General features: G+C 31.6%; 1 protein-coding gene across 2 annotated transcripts in view; it reads left to right on the top strand.

The window, feature by feature from the left end:
- RIF1 (replication timing regulatory factor 1) overlaps nucleotides 1–20379 on the top strand; it is a 51893-nt gene that overhangs the window by 17808 nt on the left and 13706 nt on the right. For both annotated transcript variants that reach the window (XM_051986443.1, XM_051986442.1), the window contains exons 12-29: nucleotides 156–266; nucleotides 392–454; nucleotides 714–814; nucleotides 1430–1516; nucleotides 2374–2447; nucleotides 2735–2915; nucleotides 5070–5177; nucleotides 5499–5648; nucleotides 6358–6457; nucleotides 7559–7823; nucleotides 8677–8719; nucleotides 9037–9239; nucleotides 11363–11459; nucleotides 12610–12732; nucleotides 14206–14357; nucleotides 14641–14718; nucleotides 14912–14966; nucleotides 15437–18442. In XM_051986443.1, the coding sequence (XP_051842403.1) occupies nucleotides 156–266; nucleotides 392–454; nucleotides 714–814; nucleotides 1430–1516; nucleotides 2374–2447; nucleotides 2735–2915; nucleotides 5070–5177; nucleotides 5499–5648; nucleotides 6358–6457; nucleotides 7559–7823; nucleotides 8677–8719; nucleotides 9037–9239; nucleotides 11363–11459; nucleotides 12610–12732; nucleotides 14206–14357; nucleotides 14641–14718; nucleotides 14912–14966; nucleotides 15437–18442 (4997 nt within the window). The remainder of the gene's footprint in view (nucleotides 1–155; nucleotides 267–391; nucleotides 455–713; nucleotides 815–1429; nucleotides 1517–2373; nucleotides 2448–2734; nucleotides 2916–5069; nucleotides 5178–5498; nucleotides 5649–6357; nucleotides 6458–7558; nucleotides 7824–8676; nucleotides 8720–9036; nucleotides 9240–11362; nucleotides 11460–12609; nucleotides 12733–14205; nucleotides 14358–14640; nucleotides 14719–14911; nucleotides 14967–15436; nucleotides 18443–20379) is intronic.

Below are 20379 nucleotides of genomic sequence, written 5' to 3'. Positions count from 1 at the left end.
TTTTTATGTATTGCAAAATATGCAAAACTAATGTCAGAAAACATGAGTTGACTGTAAAGATTTTGCTTTTAGTTTGTTTTTTTTTAAATCAGTTTGTAAACTATTACAGAAAAATTGGAATTTGACGTTTTACTTCTTTTTCCCCTCTTTTCTAGAGCCTCTTCAGCATCCTTTAATTAATAGTCCTTCATTCTTTTGCAAGCATGCAAATATACTCATAGCTGCAGTTCAAGACAGCTTTGTTGCTGTAGGAAAAGATGCATCAGGTAAGAATTTAATTTGAAATTATTGGTCATTAAGAGTCTGCCTTTAAGGACTTATGAAAGCACTGTGTTGTATTCAGTGATTTCTTTTTTTTTTCCCCTAACAGAAAATTATTCTTGTTTTGTAGATGCTATGATATATGCCATATGGAAAGATATTATTTGCTTTGTGAAGTCAGTTATTGAATCAGGTAATGTAATTATAAAGCTAAAAGGCATGGCTAAACCAGTATTTATCAGTCACTTTCAGCTTGCAATGAATATCAAAACCTTAAACCTCATCTGATGTTTAGAATTTTAAATTTAACATGTTAACTTTATCTTCAGTGTTTCCACTTAGTAAACTCATACAGTAAAGAGTTTTGTAAATTCTGAGAAGCTACTTAGTGAAAATTGTTACTTGTTCTTAAATGAATTTTCAACATGCTTGTAATTTTTGAACTCTATTAGGTAACAAAAAAGAACGACAGGGTTCAGAAGTATTGACTCTTTTACTACAGTCTTTGAAAAACATAATGACAGCTGATGCATTTCCTGTATCAAAAACATTGGTACGTACTAATAATTTTTTAAAGCAAAAAATTTATTCTTTTTGACATGAGGCTTATCTTACAAGAAAAAATACTAATATGTATTTGCCCTCTTACCCTCCAAAGTCTAACTTAGCTGTTATAAGCCTGCCACTGTAATTACTTCGCAGTTATAATAGAAATCTTCCATTCCATATCAACCTATTTTTTTTCCGAGTAACTTCTTTACTTTAGTTACAAGAACAGGACCATCCACTCAGTGCCTTATTTCATTTAACATTGCACATTCCTTTTATCTTCTGTTTTTTACCTATCCTCTCATCCTTTATTTTCTCATAGAATGATGTGGTGTGCTTGTGTGCTCTTGCGTGCTTTCTCTTTTCATGTGTAAAAATGAATAGGATCTACTTAGTATAATTATATAGTTATTAAGTAATAAAGACATGACAACTTTGTTAGTTATTAAATCTGTGTACGTCTTCCTAATACTAAAGTGACTCAGTTGTTTTTGGTCAAACTTATAATGTATATTTGCAATCAGATATCTTCGTAGAAACTTGTAATGCATTTCACTTTTGCTAAGTTTGGGTATTCTTTTGGAGTAATTTTTGTCCCATTTAAAAAAAAATTCCTTAGGTTCTCATGGAAATTACAATTAAAGGACTACCTCAGAAAGTACTAGGTTCTCCAGCATATCAAGTTGCTAACATGGATCTTCTTAATGCAAGTATTTTAAATGTGATGATGGGTTTGGGTGTATACATGTGTGAACACATTAGTGGGAGAAACAGAGAAACTGGACCTTTCACTAAGAAAAGGCTTCAAGATGATTTCATTATGAACTATGGAAGAAGTAGGGGTAGAAAGGGAGGAAGAAGGAGGAACAATGCCTTCTGCTTTATAGTATTTCCATCTCATTTGCCACAGTACTATCTAGGTATTTTCATCCTGCTTGATTGCTAAAATTGATTGGTGTGTACCTTACTAACATTTGGATACTTACAGAAGGGAAAAAACTCTTTGTATAACAATCTTATATATTATAGCTTATAGTGAATCTGTTTATTGATTTTTATAGAAAATTGAAAATGAAATATTTTTGTAACATTTTTCATTACTCGATTTCATAGCATTTAATTTTTAATAATGATCAAGAAAAACTAGTTTATACTAAGTCCAGCTTTAATAATTTGGAAAGTGAAAAAATGTTTGATACAGCTTTCTCTGTAAAGAATGAAGAGCCATCTTTTCACTAAAGAATGAAGAAGCAAATTTTGCACGCCCATCTGGTTAATTTTTTTGTGTGTCATTTATTGTATGTGAGGTGATATTTTAATTAGTTGCATAGTAAGAGGCACCAATTAAATTTATTTGTATCATATTTCAAATTGCCCTTTGCCAAGCTTTAACTGGCAGTATGGTCCACTTAAATTTCCAGATGGTGTGATAATAGTAAAATGGGCTACTCTGTTATATGTATTTATATAGATGTACATTTATGTACTTAATAACTTGACATAAAAATACTTAGAATTTTTATAATTCAAAATTAATTAATATTCCTCTCCTTTTCTATATAGGGAACCCCAGCTTTGTTCTTGATTCAATTAATTTTCAATAATAACCTCTTGGAATGTGGTGTAGCTGATGAAAGGTGAGTTTTCCTGCTCATGATGCAACTAAGATTGTGACCTTTACTACATGTTATTAGAAAGGAGAGTTTGTTTAAATTGTAATTGAAAAGATATTTGGAAAATTGGAACCGTGTTTCTCAGTGGGGATTTTAAAATAAAAACACTGAATTCGGCAGGACAACAAAGGTTGAATGTGAATCTCTTGCCTCTTTTGTTCTTAGTTTTAGAATGTTGCTGTGAATTAAAATTTGTATAAAACCTTAGCAGAAAGTTGTTCAGTAGACTTTTTTTTTTTTTCCCTTTTTAGGTTCTTTCAAAACCTGGAAACACTTGTAGGTTGTGTTCTTACTGGTCCAACTTCTCCACTTGCTTTCAGTGATTCTGTTTTAAATGTTATTAATCAAAATGCAAAGGACCTTGTTAACAAGGAGCATTTGTGGCGAATGTGGAGTATCCTTGTCAATCCATTGACTGAATTGATTAACCAGGTACACTTACATTTCTTCATTCCATTAAAGATTTTTAAAGCAGAATTTTTCCTTTTCGTCTTATCCTTATTCCATTCAACAAACATTGTGATTTCTATTAAATGTAAAGAACTTTGCTGAGTTTTGAGGGAAAGATATATAGATTCAATCAACAAGCATTAAGTGTGAAGTATATGCTAGTTTCTAGAAATGGGAAGACACTTAGTCACCTACCTACAGGAGCTTTCTTTCTCTTCAGGGAAAAAAAAATATGTATAAATGTGTATAGATGTGTGCATGCACAAATGCAAGCATAGATACATAGATAATAATTACAAAGTGATTTAAGATAGGGGAAGGGTACTAGCCATTAGGAATATAAGGAAAGAGCTCTTTGGTGACATTTGAGTTGAATTTTGAAGAAAACCTAGGATTTTAAGAGGCAAGAGAGGGGTATATTAAAGCCTGTATAAAAGTGGAAAGAAAAAGAGAATGTTGTTAGTGTGAATTATAAAAAGTAAATTTGTTGCGACTTTAGACACTATGAAGTATAATAAAACTGGAAAGATATTTTGAAATCAGATTCCAAAACTAAATCAAGGGGAAAATATGTAACAGATGCTAAAGGTAATAGGAATCATGGAAGTTTGCTAGGTAGGTGAGAGACATGGTCAGAGCTATGCTTTATGATGTGTAGAAGATGGTTTAGAGCAGAGAGATTTTAGACAGAGAATACTATTAGAAAGTATATTAAAATATTTTAATCCAAGTAAGAGGCAATGAAGTTGCAGTGAGTAACCAGTTAACTTTAGAAAGAGATGGGCTATGAAAGATGCTATCAAAGAAGAATCTGTAAGACTTACTCAATTGATAAATGATGACAGAGATAGTACAAAAGCATTCTAAATTTAAACAAGGGAAGGAAACTAATTTGGAGTGTGTGATTGGGGATATGCTGGAGTGGGAAAGGAAGGGACTTAATTAATAACTTATTTGGCTTTAAAAAGTAGACTTCAGCAAGTAAAACTGGGCTAGAAAAGTATTCCATTCAAAGGGTATCAGTAAAGTAATGGAAGGAGATAAATTCAAGGGATGTTCATAGTATGAATAGTGGTCCATTTTGACTATAGTATGTGAAGAAGGGTGGTAAAATATAAAAGACTGCCACCAGCTTCTGGAGAATTTTAAATGAAAGGATTTGAAGCTTTGTTTTGATAATAGAAAGCATTAAATAGTCTTTTTCCCCCAAGTAGTAACATGTTTCATCATTAGTGTTCTAGAGTAGTGGTTAGTCATTGCACTGATAGTGTTTTGAAGTCTTAAAAACATGAATCAGTCCAATATGAATTACAACTGTTTATAAATGTTTCAGGCATTTTCAACATAAATAAGAATAAAACAATCTACTCCCAGTGAGCTTCCATTCTAATGGTGAACATATTCCAAATTTCATAAGCAACCATGTTTTAATGAATCCTGTTACTCTTAAGAGAAGTTTTTCTTCCGAGATCTGGTTTGATTATTTCTTCAAGGTTAGGTTAATTCTAAATTTTTGGAATTCTAAATCCTAGTTTGCTTATGACTTTGGAAAACAAGATTATATAAAATTGTCTATCTTCATTTCCTACTGTATCCTTTTCCTCCTTTTACCTCCCTATTTCCCAAGGAGCCATCCCTTATAATAAAGAGGGGGGGGGTGGGGGGTGGGAATTAAAACTTAATATGTTAACATAAGAAGATGTCTTCTCATATTTCTCAGATTTTGTTTTTAAAAAGCACTTTATAACAACTTTGTTATTATTAGTATAGCTCTTTGAATAGCATTTTTCTGTTGTATTTTATTCAAACCAAGGGAGTTAAAAATTAGATTTATGCTAGATTTGATCTTAAGATATCTTTCATCTACTATATGAATTTCTAGAATAGCTTTGTGCCACATTAAAATACACATTTTATATCTTGCATGTGAACAGAGGTCTTTTCATTTTTTAATTGCTTTTTATAAAAAATTCATAAAAGATTTTGCTCCTTTATTTTATTTTATTTTAGGAAAACAAGCTTCCCTGTTAGAATTTATGTCATTTTGAAACTTCTTTTCTAGCACTTGCAATAATACCAAATTGGTTGTTTTATCTTGGCAGCTTTAATAACATTTTCCTCTTGTATTTTATTTAGACCAATGAAGTAAATCAGGGAGATGCATTGGAACACAATTTCAGTGCTGTCTATAGTGCATTGATGCTACCAATAATCCATATTTTTCCGGCACAAGAGTTTCCCTTGGTAAGTTTATGGATTATATGTTGGGAGTGGCAGGGGAAGGAATGAGATCTTTTATAGGAATTTTTTTGGCTTTAATTTTGATTTGTCACTATGAGGTCTTTATCTGCCTATCTATCTTGTATTTACTTCCTTTTTAAATAGATTAAATTTAATCATGTTCTATAAAGAGTTGCTGGCACAGAATTGCTTTTAATTTTTTTTTTTTTTAAAGACAGGATACTACTGGTATTCTTTAGGTAACAGATGATTAAATTATACAGTTAAGAAATTGGCAGTAACCTAATTTTCCATTCATTCTGCTTTTTTCCTTTTGTAAAAAAGCCCACTATGAAGTCATTACTTCGAAGTTGGTCAGAATTGTATAGAACATTTGCCCGTTGTGCAGCTTTAGTAGCAACAGCAGAAGAAAATTTATGCTGTGATGAACTTTGTCTCAAGATGATGTCTAGCTTAGATGACGACACCTTTGCAGTAAGTTTTTATTAACTAAATTCTTTTAACGGTATACTCGGACTATATTATTTGTTTTTTTTTAGTGAAAACAAATTAGATAAATTGCAGGAAGTTGTGGATGATTGGTTATAAATTGAATGTAAATTAGATGAGCCCATTACAGAGCAGTCAGTCATAAATGGGAGATTGGTTGGGAATTGGTTGAAAGGTAAGACTCTGGTTGAGAAGATTCACTCAATATTAGAAAATGAAAAGAAGGGGTTCAGTGGATAAAGCACCAGCCCTGAAGCCAGGAGGACTTGAGTTCAAGTGTGGCTTCAGACACTTAATATTTCTTAGCTATGTGACCCTGGGCAAGTCACTTAGTCCCAGTTGCCACAGCAAAAAAAAAAAAAAAAAGAAATGGAAAGAAAGGGGTGGGTGGTGTACAGAGTTGTAAAGGTTAGTGAGGACAAGAACAGCTAGGATTTTCCTTTTTTAGGGATACTCTTTACCATGGAATCAAGTTGAACAACAGCTTGGATGACTAATAAAAGACTTTTAGGATGGGATACTCCGAGTAGGCTATAAAAGGTACAGGAGGTAGTCATTGGGGAACATAGGCAAAAGCAGATACATGAAACCGATAGTACTAATCATCTTTGACAACCTTACCTGCTTTTCATTTGGTCTAAGGTACTGTGCTGATTAATGATTGGATATTCCTAATAATTTTTTTTCCTCTTAGAATTTGTCCTTTTTGGATAGGATTGCCCATGTTGTATTAGTAATGGTTGAATGCATCAATTTTTCACCATACAATACTAAACAGCAACCCCAAATTAAAAGTGAGTATTGATGTATTTATTCTCTATTCTTAATTGGATACCAGTATGTTTTAATTGGCTTTGTCTTCATAATTGTCTATGAATTAATTTTATGAACATGAGAAATGTATGGTAATCTTGATTCAGTTTACAAATTAGGAAAATGAGAGATTAGACAATTTAACTAGAAATCTTATCATTTCAAAGCCTAAGATGCTATCCAACATACAGACTAAACCACTGTCTTTGATATTATATCCAAGGATTACAGACAGCCCATGGTTTCATTTTAAAAGAATGCTGCTTAAGTTATAAATAAAATTTGAATATTTTCTAACTTTAGCGTATATCACTTTTTTTTTTTGTACCAAGAATTGCATGATTCAGAATTGTGTGAAAGGATTGGTAGTGCTTGTCACATGTTAAAGTATTATTATTGTATAGCAAGTATAAGTCTCACCAATTCATTTACCACTTCAGTTATGCCTTATGGTATTCAACACTAAATCTCCACATCATATTAAATTCAGCAAGTTCAGAAACATTCCATGTTGTATGCCTGTTTGAATTGCCATTCCTTTTCATATAGACATTCAATAAAAATTTCTGATTTATTTTATACTTAATGCATTTAGACTGACAATTATACACTTTAGGTACATCGCTAAGCCTAGAACCAAAAAAAAAAAAAAATAAAAGTAAGATGGAAGAAGTGATTATCACTTAGCAATTCTGGCTGTAATACAAGAAGCTGTAGTCTAACTAAAGGGTTGGTATTGTTCAAAGACTAATTTTATGCTCTGAACCTTTGTTATTCGGAAAATGCCACTTGTCCTGTGCCCCATATTATTGTGAAGAAACAATAAGATAATATTTTTTTAACAATAAAACCTACCTATGAGCCTTTTTTAAAGTGAGGAATATTTGTACTTATTATCTTCATTATTTACAATAATTATGAATTTTTTTGTTGTTGTAAATTTGTAAACTCTAGGGAATCACTTATGTAAGTGTGATACTTAAACTTTTTTAAACTATTGTACATCTTGCTCAATATTCTATGAAAGAGTAAGTCTTTAATTTAAGGTTCTTGTCTTTAACCAAATCACTTCTATTTTTTAGTACCACAGACACCTACAGATTGGTCCAAGAAAAAAAAAGAACCTTTAGGGAAATTGACTTCTTTATTTAAAGTTCTCCTGAAGATGATGGATGCTTTCCATAATGTCAACTTAAAGGATCTTCATTCAGAAACACTCCTCTCTGTTGGTACTTCAATTATCAGCATTATTTCTATTATGCTTGGCCATGTGTCTTTGCCTTCACTGATACAGTCAATCTTTGCAATTTTAACAAAGCCTCTGGCATTGTTATATGAAAACTCAAAGTAAGTATATTGAAATGCATGCAGAAATTTGGAGAGAATTTCATTTGTAAATTTCTGTTTCTGGAAAGCAAATTCTACTTTTAGTGGGAAAATATGGTACATGATATATTGGAAAGATTGCTAGATTTGGAGAATGATTACTGGATGTGAATACTGTGATCTTGAGGAGATCAATACATCTTGATGGGCTTCTGTTTCTGAATCAACAAAATGAGGGGTTTAAATTATATGATTTGAGATCTTTCTATTAAGCCTTTTTTTAGCTTCCGATGAATGTGACTTTGGGCAAAGCACTTAAATCACCTTGGATTTTAGTTTTTATTTACAAAATGAAGGTATTAGACCAAATCATCTCTGAGGTCCCTTCCAGTTCTAGATTTGTGATCCTGAGATGCATGATCTATGTTATATTACCTAGTAATGTTAAAGAAGTCATATGTCCAGACTTGAAAATTAATTGGGAGAAATCTGAAAAAGAAAATACAGTTGGCCTAAAATAAATTTTTTTTATAACTTAGCTCTAAAGTAGTTTGTGATATGTGATTTATGGGGAATTCCCTTCTATTTTTACTTGTAGAATATCTGAAAGCATTTCTTGTTTTGAGGAAAATTAGAAATAATGATTACAAGAACATTTGCTTTATGAAGTTTTTTTAACTGGCAAGCTCCATTATTGCATTTCAGTTTTTTAAATTTATTTTAAAAATCCTATGTAGGGTTTTAGGAATAATAAAACACAAAATAGTATTTTACCAACCCTTTAGTTAGACTATAGCTTCTTGTATGATTACAGCCAGAATTGCCAAGTGATAATCACTTCTTCCATCTTAATTTTTTTTTTTTTTGGTTCTAGGCTTAGCGATGTACCTAAAGTGTATAATTGTCTCAACAACAAGGTAAAAATTTATGACAGATATCAGTTCTTCCTGCCTTCATCATTTATAAATCCTTCACAATTTCTAATATCTGAATCTTCCTACTTTGCCAAGTTTTAACAGTAAATAGATGATGAAAGTGTCATAAAAGAAATAGATTAGGTTGCCTTGATTTCATATGATAGTTTATATGTACTTTCAAATTATCTATCTTAACTCTGTATAACTTGAAAATAAATAGTAAGATTATGCCTTGAACTTAGTATCTAATTTGATTGGGAGTTTTATCTTATTTTAACTTTAAAAATAATATTTCTGAATTTTGTGTTTTTTCCTAGTTAGAAAAACTCTTGGGAGAAATTCTTAAATGTCTTCAATTTCGCTACAATGGCACTTATAACAATGAGCTTTTAGAACAACTCTCCCCATTATTATGTATAATATTTCTGCACAAAAATAAACAGATCCGCAAACAGAGTGTTCAATTCTGGAATGACACATTTGCTAAAGAGACTTTGCTGGAGTATCCTGAAGAACTGAAGTAAGATGAAAATTTTAATTTTTACAATGGTTGAAATTTTAAATGAATACTGATTAGATAAAGGTGGAACTATTGGTGAATTTACATTAATGCACATAAAAGGCCTGTTTTGTTCAATAAAAGTTACTCCTAATTCTGTGAGATAAGTACTTCCCAGGTTCTGTTGATGTCCAGGGTAGTTGAGAATGTAGCACTGCCATAGAGATTCTAGTAACCTGTTCAAAGCAAATGACATTAGGTATTAAACTTAATAAATCTTTGTATTTTTTTTATAGTTTTGTCTACTTTTATCATTCTGCTTGGTTGGTAGCAAACTTCTTTCCCCCTGCTTTCTGATCTGAGCTTCTTCCCTTATTTAATTTAGATAGTTAAACTTAAAGTAAGAGAATTTCAGTATAGGAAATAGAAGCTTTCAGAAGCCCTGGATAAAAAACCCTCCTGTAAAGCAGAAAAATCTGTGCAAATAATTTCACCTAGGTCAGAGATAACCAACACTTCAGAGTGTGACTGATTAAAATGTAGGAAAATAATTAGCAAAGCATGACAGTACATTTTAGAAACTTAAGTCCCTGTTGTGTTTGGGATCCTTATATACAAATTAATGGCCCAGTTTCTATTTGGGTTTGCTTTTACCTTGGTCCAAGTAACTTTACTGTAGCAAAAAATTAATAGTTGGTAGAGAAGATGTGTGACCTTTATCTGAGAGGGTTTTTTTTTTTTTACTTCAAGTTTCTTAGAGAGTTAAACAAAGTAGCATAAGAACTTACACTTGGACATCAAAGAGGCATAATATTTAACTTAAAAAAAAATAGCAAATACCAAAGTGAAAAAAATAAAGATAAATAAAGACCTAAAATTAGACTTTTTAAAGTTCAGAGGCAACTCAGCCTACTATCTAATGCAAAAAGAGGGAAAAAGATCAAATGTGAAGGATCTTTCCATACTAAGTGAAATTTCATTTAAAAGACTGCTTTCTGTGCTGTCTGGAGGATGCTGCTTGTCATTCTTGTTTGACTTCACATCTGTCACACAAGTTAAACAAAAGTAATGAGTCATAACGATTTTAATAGGGAAAATGGTGAAGACACTTTGGTTATTGAATATTTGAGAGAAAAGGATTCCTTAGCTAAAAGATTTAGAAAGGTAATCTGAGTTTTAAGATTAAAATTTTTTTCCCTTAAAAGGATCCACCTGTGAAAATATTTATAGTAGCCCTTTTTATGGCACCGAAGAATTGGAAATTGTGGAGATACCCATCAGTTAGAAATGGCTGAACATTTTGTGATACATGTATGTAATGGAATGTTCTTATGCTATGAGAAATGAAGAACAGATTTCAGAAAAATCACATGCACTCATGCAGCTTAGCAGAAGCAGAACATTCTACACAGTAACAGCAGTGTTTGATAATCAACTTTGATAGATTTTATTCTCCACAGCAGTGTAAAAATCTCAAACAATTCCAAGGGATTCATGATGGAAGATGCTGTCCATGTTCAGAGAGAGAAATATATAGAATCTGAGTGCAGATCAAAGCATACTATTTTCACCTCTTTAATTTTTTTTAATTTTTATTTTTTTGTTTTTGTTCTGAATCTTTTACAACATGACTAATGCGGAAATCTCTTTTAATATGATTGTATATTGCTTCCTCTCTTAGAGAGAGAGAGAGTGGAGAAATAGGGAGGGAAGGGAACAGAGAAAAACTCAAAATCTTATAATAAAAATAAAATGTCATTTGGCGGAGGTGCATAGACTTTCTATAATTCCCCTTTATCTCAGTTTGTTCCCACCCAAGTGAAAATATTTTGATTGTACGTGGCAGCTTAGGTAGTAAACTGCATAAAAGACAATTTTTATTTATCTTCATATTAGTCCTAATTAGTTATAAAGAAACCTATATGCACAGACAAGTTTTCTCTATATAGGGAATTTAATTGTATTGATAAACCTATAATTTAGTAAAGAGTCCTTGATTTATGGGACAAAGGGGGAAGGGGGAAACAAGATATGTATTTAGATTAAATTTCCTATCTAAATGCACTTATTTGTACTCTGGACTTAAATGTGTTCATTAATTCTTCCTTTTCCTCCTTCCCCCTCTTTTTTTTTTTTTTTTGAAGGACTGTATTAAAACAAGCAAAACAGAAATGTTTGCTTTTATTACCTGGTTTTGAGGTTGAAGCCATAGAAGAATCTGATAGCCTCTATTCAGAGGGAGTAAGTACCCTTTTTTGTTAATTCTCTAATTACTAATTTTTTTAAAAGAATTATCTTGGCTAATGCCTCCCCTTCTCCTACCTCCCAAACAACTTAGCCTGAATTTTGGGATATGTTAAAACAAAGTAAATAAAAATACACTACAACATAGATACTATTTGTGGCTTTCCAAGTGATTACAGAAATTGTTACTGTTTGAGCTTGTCACCACTGGTATAGAAGGACTTTTGATTTTAATTCTATGTTGCTGAAAAATAGAGAATAGTGTTGTAAATGAATTGACACAGATTTAAATAAACAGCAAGTTAATTATCTTCCAGAGGAGTCTGGTGACAAGTTTAGAATTAACAATTTTAAGATTTGCTCAAAATATTACAAAATTCTGTTTCTTTTAAAGAGTTCTCACCTAGGCTCTATGTAGTGTGTGTGTGTGTGTGTGTGTGTAGGGGGGGGTATTTCAATATATAATGTATTTCCTTTTTATTTCTGTGTACTTTTATGAATTTACAAACATTGCCATGTAGTAACTAAAACTTCCTGTAACAAGGGAATTTAGGCATTAATGAAATGAATATAGTGTCTCTTTGTTTCAAGCTTTATCTTTGGATAGTTTTTTGTGGTGTTTATGAAATGTTGCTCCAACCAACACAATATTTGACTTTTACTAAGATAGTGATTTACACATTTCTAGTGGATCTGATATTAATATCTCATAGTGTTTCAGCATTTTGTTCATTGAAGGTATATGGGTCTTTTGTGCCTATTTTAGGAATTATAAAGAAGGGTTCTTAACCGAGGGAGAAATCTGAACTTGAGTGAAAAGAAAAAATTACTTTAAAACAATTGACGACTTTTATAATGCTGTATTTTTAATATGTTTTTAAAACATGAGAAGTCTATAAGCTTTATTGAATTCTTTAATGCTTCTATAATACAAAAAATTAAGAAACCACTACTCTAAGATGACTTGATAGGAAATCAGATTGACTTGTTTGAATTTGTCACTATAGGTGTAGTTCAGCTACATCACTGGTTTAACTTATTGTATTGAAATGATTTAAAACTATAATATAGAATATTATTGTAAATAGCATTATTTGATAAAATATTTTACAATTTATTGAAATTTGGATTTTTTTTAAAATAACAGACAGAAAATTCACAATTAGTTGCAAAAATAAGTGGTCTAGAAATACAGTCTCGTGAAAAACAAGATATTTTATCATTACGTACAAAGAATCTGAAAGAAAAAGATCTAAAATCGCCATCTAAGGTAAGGTTCTTTAAAATGAATTTAATAGCCTCTTTTAAGAGTGTGTCAGATTTGTTTTGTTAGGAAGTATAGTTGTTTAGGCCTAAGTGCAACAGTTACAAGTGTTAGGTTAGAGGTGAATCAAGGAAAACTACAGAAATTACAATAAAAAATGTGTGGGAGGGAAATAATAAGTGGCAGACTTCTTTTTTGTTAATTACATGGAGATTGTTCTCCAGGTAATATTAAAGATGTTTCAGTTGTTGTTCAGTCATGTGTGATTCATTGTGCTTGCTTTGGTATTTTCTTGGCAAAGACACTGGAGTGGTTTGCCATTTCCTTTTTCCAATTCGTTGTACGGGTGTGGAAACTGAGATAGAGTTAAGGGATCTGCCCAGGGTCACATACTTAGTAAGTGAACCCATGTCTTTCTTACTCTGGGCTCTGTATCTAACTGGTTCAGAGTCATTTCATCAATTATTTTCATTATTTGTCATGTGCACCATGACAGAAAATAATTGAACTGACATTTTCTCATTATACATTTTGAGAGTCAAATTTTAGTCATAATAATGAATATACTTTCTTGTTTGTCTTTATTTTTCCCTCACTAGACAATTGGGGTTAAGTGACTTGCCCAGGGGTCACATAGCTAGTAAGTGTTAAGTGTCTGAAGCTGAATTTGAACTCTGATCCTCCTGACTCCAGGGCCAGTGCTCTATCCACTGTGCCATCTAGCTGCCCCCTTTGAGTATACTTTAAAAAAAATAATAATTGAAAAAAAAAGTTAAAGTTGAGGCAAGTAAATTAGCAGATCCCATCCCATGTATGATGCTCGCATTTACAAATATGTCTGCTTTAGAAAAGCTATTCTTTGTAAGAAACTCTCTTCTTTTTATATAACTTCCTTTGAGATTTTATAGACTAAAGAATACTTTATCTAGGTTAAAGCAGCTTTATTTTTAAAAAAATGCAAGATAGAGGACTAAAAGAGAACAATAAAAGTAAAACAATCTAAGAATAAAGTTAGAGCTTGAGCCTTCCCCTATGGTTCCAGGCCCATCTTATTTATAATTGAAGGACTTGTATTGTTACTTGTACTATATTTTGTTTACAGTGATGATATCCCTGAATTTTTGTCCCAGTAATATTTTTTTTTTTTTATCTTAGCAGTTTTCCTAGTTGTTGCCAAAATTCTTGACTAATAAACATGTTACTCTTTTTGAGCAGTTTGGGTTTTTTTTGGTGGTCTTATTTTCATAATATCTTTATCTTATATCTTTAGCCTTCTAATATAGTTAAAAATAGATTTCAAACACTATCTTATTATGTAGTTTAAAATAAATGTCCTTCCTGAAAAGAGTAAAATACTTAAATGTTGAAAATAGTTAATATTAAAATTTGTATTATATTTTTAGTAGAAAAATATTGTTGAAAGATCTTGAAATATAAGTTTTTTAAAACCTGAAAATTATATATATATTTTTTTAATAGATGAAGCTAGAATTTTTGTCTCCTAAATTTAAAAAAGATGCCATTTTGGAGGATTGTTCATCTGTTGATTTTGTGTTCATACCTCCCAAGGAAAATGAAACAAAGGAAAGAATTCTAACTGAACATCAGAAAGAAGTACTTAGAACAAAGAGGTCTGTAAGGCTAATTAACATTATTGGTAACATAAAGTGAATTTTCTTTTGATTTTATATAGTAATTCTGAAATTTTTTGTTTTTAAAATCTTTCTATACTATAACTAACCAAAGGCTATTCCATAGTTGATGTTATGGCCTATAATGTAACAGATTGCTGGTTTATTAATTTGCTTGTAGAACAAAGAGAATTTATACTTTTGTTTTGACATTTCTTTGGAAAGTTTAGTGTAATATTAATTGAACATTCTTCATTTAATTATAAAATGATTTGCTTTACAGAAGTGATATTCCTACTTTGTATAACAATCTGGATGTATCACAAGATGGTTTTTCTTGCCATACTCAAGAAGAAACTATGTAAGTAATAAGAACTAGCATAAGCCTTTCATAAAATCTTTTCTGATTTTTTGAATCAAAAAATGCCCAACAAATTAATTTTTGTTATTTAATTTTTATTTTATTAAAAATATATATTATAGCTTTTTATTTACAAACATATGTATGGGTAATTTTCCAACAAATTTATAACTTGAATATTTATTTACTATAGGGAAAATCCAAGTTTAACTGAAGAATCAAAGGAAGAATCAAATATTATCATGAAGGTATAACTATTTGGGAAATTTCACAACTTATTTGCCATTAATATTTATATCTTAATATTCCCTTTATTCTAAAAGAGATAGTATAATCGTTGTTTATAGGACTCATAATCATTATCCTTAATGTTCATTAGATCTAAATCTACCAACTACTTAGTGGAATTTTTCTGTTATTCATAGAGTAGAAATAAAGTAGAACATATAATAATAGCATATTGTTGCCATGTGTTAGTAATAGTAGCATAACTTATAGTTATGGAACACTTATCCATGCCACTTAAGCAAATTTTTTCACTATTTTAAAAATAAGGGAACTTTAGATAGATACGTCTTAGCAAAATTTGAATTAGTAAGTGATTACTTTTACAATACTTGTAATTTTAAGGGTGGGATTTTGGGGGGGTATCGATTAAAGTTTTGAGAAAGACCATAATTTTCATAGTAAGATAATTTGAATTTTATTTTCTGTACAGGAAGAAGAGAATGTCGATGAAAAGAATAATACTGAAGATATCATAGTAGATAGTATTGAGAAGCATCCTGAAAAACCCTCTATCCCAAAACATAAGATGCAAAGTTGCCATGAAAAGAACAATTTATTATTAAATATTAAAAAACACATTGAAAAAAATGCTTCTAAAATTGCATCAAAGGAGCCTTCAGGAGAAAACACAAGTATCAATGAAAGTCCCTTAAATACCAGTAATAACTCAGTTTCTAGTGGACCTGTAAGTCGAAGACAGTCCTTTATTACTCTGGAAAAATTTGATACATCAGAAAGTAGACCCTTTAGTCCTTCTATCCTGAATACTGTATCAGGAGCTGTTTCAGTGTCAGAGAATCAAGAAAATGTGGATATAGCAAGTACTTCAGTGAAAATTAAGACCAAAGAAATAAATATTTCAAAACCTGATAGAGAAAAAGTCATGAGTGGAACCAAAAAAACAATTCGAAGACCAAATAAAACAGAACATATAGGAAGTAAAAGACCTAAGCTGTTAAGGTCAGAACAAGAAAAAAATTCCCAAGAATCTGGTGGTTCTATAATGCCTGTAGAAAATAAGTTGGCTGACTCATTGGATCACAAGGAGGATACCGAGGACATTCCTTCTCAAGCTAAAGTGTTGGAATGTGAAGAAGTAAAGTTTAAGCATCCTGTAGAAAATCTTGAAATGGTAGAAAATACTACCGAAGGAAATGATTTAGGAAATAATTTAGAATCTAAAGAAAATACACCTCCAGAAGTAATACCTACAACAGACCAAATATCTAATGATGATGGCCATATGCAAGTGTCATCTAATCAAAAAACACTTAGAAGATCTTCAAGACGACGATCAGAGATAGAATGTACGCCAGATAAACAAGATAAAGAAAACAATCAAGAAAAAAAAGAAAGGCGAAAGGAAGAGGAGAAGTCTGTTCAGAAGAAGCTATCACAAATAAAAGATGATGTATCGCAAAAACAGAAACCAATTTCTGAAAAAAATATGGGTGAACAAGAAAATTTAAGTAAGAAAACAAGCAATGTATTTGAAAAGACTTCAGAACAAACTAACACTGAAGTTAACAAATTAAAACCTGAATTTGAGAGTATTAAGTCAAATGTTGATGATTTTCAGGATTGTAGTTCAGATAAGTCCTCACAAAAACCATTAAGAGGACGAACAAGATATCAGACAAGAAGAGCATCTCAAGGTTTACTTTCTAGCATTGAAAATTCTGAATCTGATAGTTCAGAGACTAAAGAAGAAATTTCTAATAAAAAACGATCTGGAAAATGGAAAAATAAGGGTAGTAATATTGAAAATGAAAACACTAAGGGAAAAATAGCAAATAAGGATTGTTTAGGCTCTGAAACTAAAAGTGAAGGGAAAAATGAAGGCGAAACAAGTTCTGAATTGGATGTGGAGATAAGATTGCCATCTCAAACTTCTGATATGAACAATGAACAGAACTCTACAATTATTAATGATTCTATAGTATCTATAGACACATCAGAAATTTCTAGTGATACAGAGAACACAAATGAGGAGAAAAGCAAAACTGGCACATTTGCAGAAGATTCTGTTATAAACTCTAGTGTGCCAGAGTTAATTTTAAGGACTAGAAATATAAATAAAAAACTTCATAAACAAGATTCCATGGACAATAGTGCTATTTCTCCAGGAGGAGATGTATCAGATACATCTGATATGTCTTTGCTTTCTGAAAAAGCTTCACAGTCAATTGAATGTCTTCACAAAAGAAGTAGGAGGGTGAGAAGATCAAAGAGCTGTGATTGTTGTGGGGAAAAGTCAAAACTACAGGAAAAATTCTTTACTTCATTAAAAAATATGGATAATTGTGATATAAAAATGAATGAACCACAAAAGCTAGGTTTGCAGGCCACCGAGTGTCCTTTGGAAACCTCTTGTTTGGCTACAACCTTAGAAATAAAACCTTTAAAGGAATCTTGTACTGCTATTGTACCATTACTTCACAGTAAAGAGATTGAGGCTTTGAATTATTCAATGACTGTCTCAGAAAATGAATTGAAAGAAAATTCTAATTTTGAGGATCATCCTCCTTTGGAAAGAGAAAACTGTGAAATCAAAACTTGTGTCATTATTAATGATGAAACAGACCTTGTGCAAGAACTTTCCAATCAGGCCGATAACATCGATTCTGATCAACCAATTGATAATTCTCAAGATAATTTTGAACAGAAATCTGTTCTAGAAGTGAGCAGAGCACAATCAGTAACTTCATTAAAAGAAGAAATAAGTCAGCACTTAGAAATAAAAAATGCTGGTTTTGGAAATAATATGCTTGAAATAAAAGTAAAATCACATCCTGAAGCAGACATAAAGCATGAAACTGTTACTGTGGCTGAGACAGACAAGTTTGAGTCAAGTGCTGATGCAGATGTCCCTGAGGTGAGGATGGAGATAGACATAGCTGAGGAAAGTGCCATGGCAAACAGGGAAACAACTGAGCTAGAGGCTAGAGCTGATAATGCCCAAGCCAAAACATTTACTGATACCAAGGCTGAGATTGGTAATACCCAAGCCATACCATTTGATGCAACTGCTGAAACTGGTGTGTTAGAGATCCTTGAGAAATTGAATACTTCAGAAGCAAAAGCAGAATCTGGAACATCAAAAGAGGTAAAAGCAGACATTGCTGACACTGAAGAACCTAAGTTAAATCAAGATTATGTTGAGGCAGAAAGTGAAATTTTCGAGAAAATTCAGGATACCTCAGAGAAAGTGGAAGAACCATCAAAAATACTTGTAAATGTTTCCGAGCATATTACAGAAGAAAGTAATGTGTCTCCTCAAAAGTTAAGGGGAATAGACATTCAGTCTGTAAATGATAGTCCAAGTGGTGTGCAGACACGCTGTATATGGTCTCCTTTGGCTTCTCCCTCTACCAGCATTTTGAAGAGAGGAATAAAAAGACAACAAGATGATGAGGCTCCATCACCTCTTAATAAGGTAGGCAGTAAAAATTGACTTTTATTGGGTACATAGGTATGGGCCTATACATAAATTTGTGTAATACGTATCCATACTTTTTTCTAATAAGCATGTCATAGGATTTTTACCCATAAGGAACTACACTTAGTTAGTTACTTCACCCTACACTGTTCCATTGTAATGAGAAAGTGAAGATCAATGGACTAATAGTAATTACTCTTTAAAAAAAAAGTACCTTTTGACTCGGGAAGACAAGCAGAATCTCATTACAATTCATTCCTACATTTTTGTTAATGTTTTAGAACTCAGTATAGCATACTAGAAAAAGCACGAGCAATGAAACCAGAAGACTGGGGTTTAAATCTGTGTTCTGCCAATTACATTTTTGATCTTAGCTCATATTTCTGAGCATCAACTTTCTTGGGTATAAAAGAAGGGGTAGTTTCTACCTAAGTATGTGTTCTTTCATGTCTAAATCCTATGTTTCTAGATCTTATAGCCTACTCGGGCAAAGTGTTGAATGCCAAAAACTTTTGAGAATTTTTTGAGGTTTTTGGCAGTTCATCTACATTTGTCGGGTTATTTGAGATTTCTATAGCCTAATAACTTACAAAGTATTATATAATCCAGTATCACCCTGCTTTGTTTGCTTTAGTTCACAACTTAATACTTTACTTTGAATCATTAATTTTAATTTAGTAGTTTAGAGTGTAATTGATTTTCTTTTTTTTTTTTTATAAGCAGAAAAGTACCTCATTGAAGCTTTTGGTGGACAAAGCAAAAGTGAAGATATAAAGCATAGCTTGTAAATGCAGAACTTAAAAATGGTTATCTGTGACATGCTGAAAATTGGCAGGACACAAGATGAGCCTTAAAATCAGAAATAGTTGAGCTCTATTAACACATTGCACCATAAACCTGGGTATATTATTTTGCTGGGAGAATTCATTGAGTAATTTGAGATTTTGAAGGGTCCTCAGAGACTATATTCCACCCTCTTAATGCAAAAGAAATCATTTTATTTTAAGATATCCAAGATACCAATTGAAGCAGCTATTTCTATTTTGGAACAACTCTAATTGTTAAGAGATTTTTTTTTTTCTTGACATATCTAGATTTTTCTGTTTGCAATCTACCACTTTTTATTCTTGTGGTAGGTAGGTCCAAAAAACCCAAGTCTTATTCTTCTGCTGACAGTCCTATAGAGAGTAGTCATGACCACTTAAGCCTTCTTTTATCTAAACTAAAGATGATCAGTTATTCAGACCTGCCTTTGTATGACAGAAATTTGAAAACTTTCACTGTCCTCTGTGATGATAAACATTCTCTAGCTTATCTACATTTTCTTGGAAACACAGAGCCCAGAACTGAAAATAGTACTTCAGAAGAGTTCTGAATAAATACAGTAGAACCATAAACTCCCTATTCCTGCAAACTATACATTTTTCTCTTTTTTTTTTTTTAAATTATAACTTTTTATTGACAGAACATATGCCTGGGCAATTTTTTACAACATTATCCTTTGCACTCACTTCTGACTTTTTTCTCTTCCCTCCACTCCTTCCCCTAGATGGCAAGTAGTCTTATACATGTTAAATATGTTAATAGTATATCCTAGATACAACATATGTGTGCAGAACCAAACAGTTCTCTTGTTGCACAGGAAGAATTGGATTCAGAAGGTAAAAAATAACCTGGGAAGAAAAACAAAATGCAAACGGTTTACACTCATTTCCCAGTGTTCTTTCTTTGGTGTAGCTGCTTCTGTCCATCATTGATCAACTGGAACTGAATTAGATCTTCTCTTTGTTGAAGATATCCACTTCCATCAGAATACATCCTCATACAGTATTGTTGTTGAAGCAAACTATACATTTTTAGTATAGATCAATTTTTTTACTTGGCATTTATAACAGTACTACCAATTAGTTGTACTTGCATGTACTCTTGACACC

Source organism: Antechinus flavipes, chromosome 3, assembly GCF_016432865.1.
Source record: "Antechinus flavipes isolate AdamAnt ecotype Samford, QLD, Australia chromosome 3, AdamAnt_v2, whole genome shotgun sequence".
In the NCBI taxonomy this organism is placed as follows: domain Eukaryota; kingdom Metazoa; phylum Chordata; class Mammalia; order Dasyuromorphia; family Dasyuridae; genus Antechinus; species Antechinus flavipes.
This window is presented reverse-complemented; position numbering and strand designations above follow the sequence as displayed.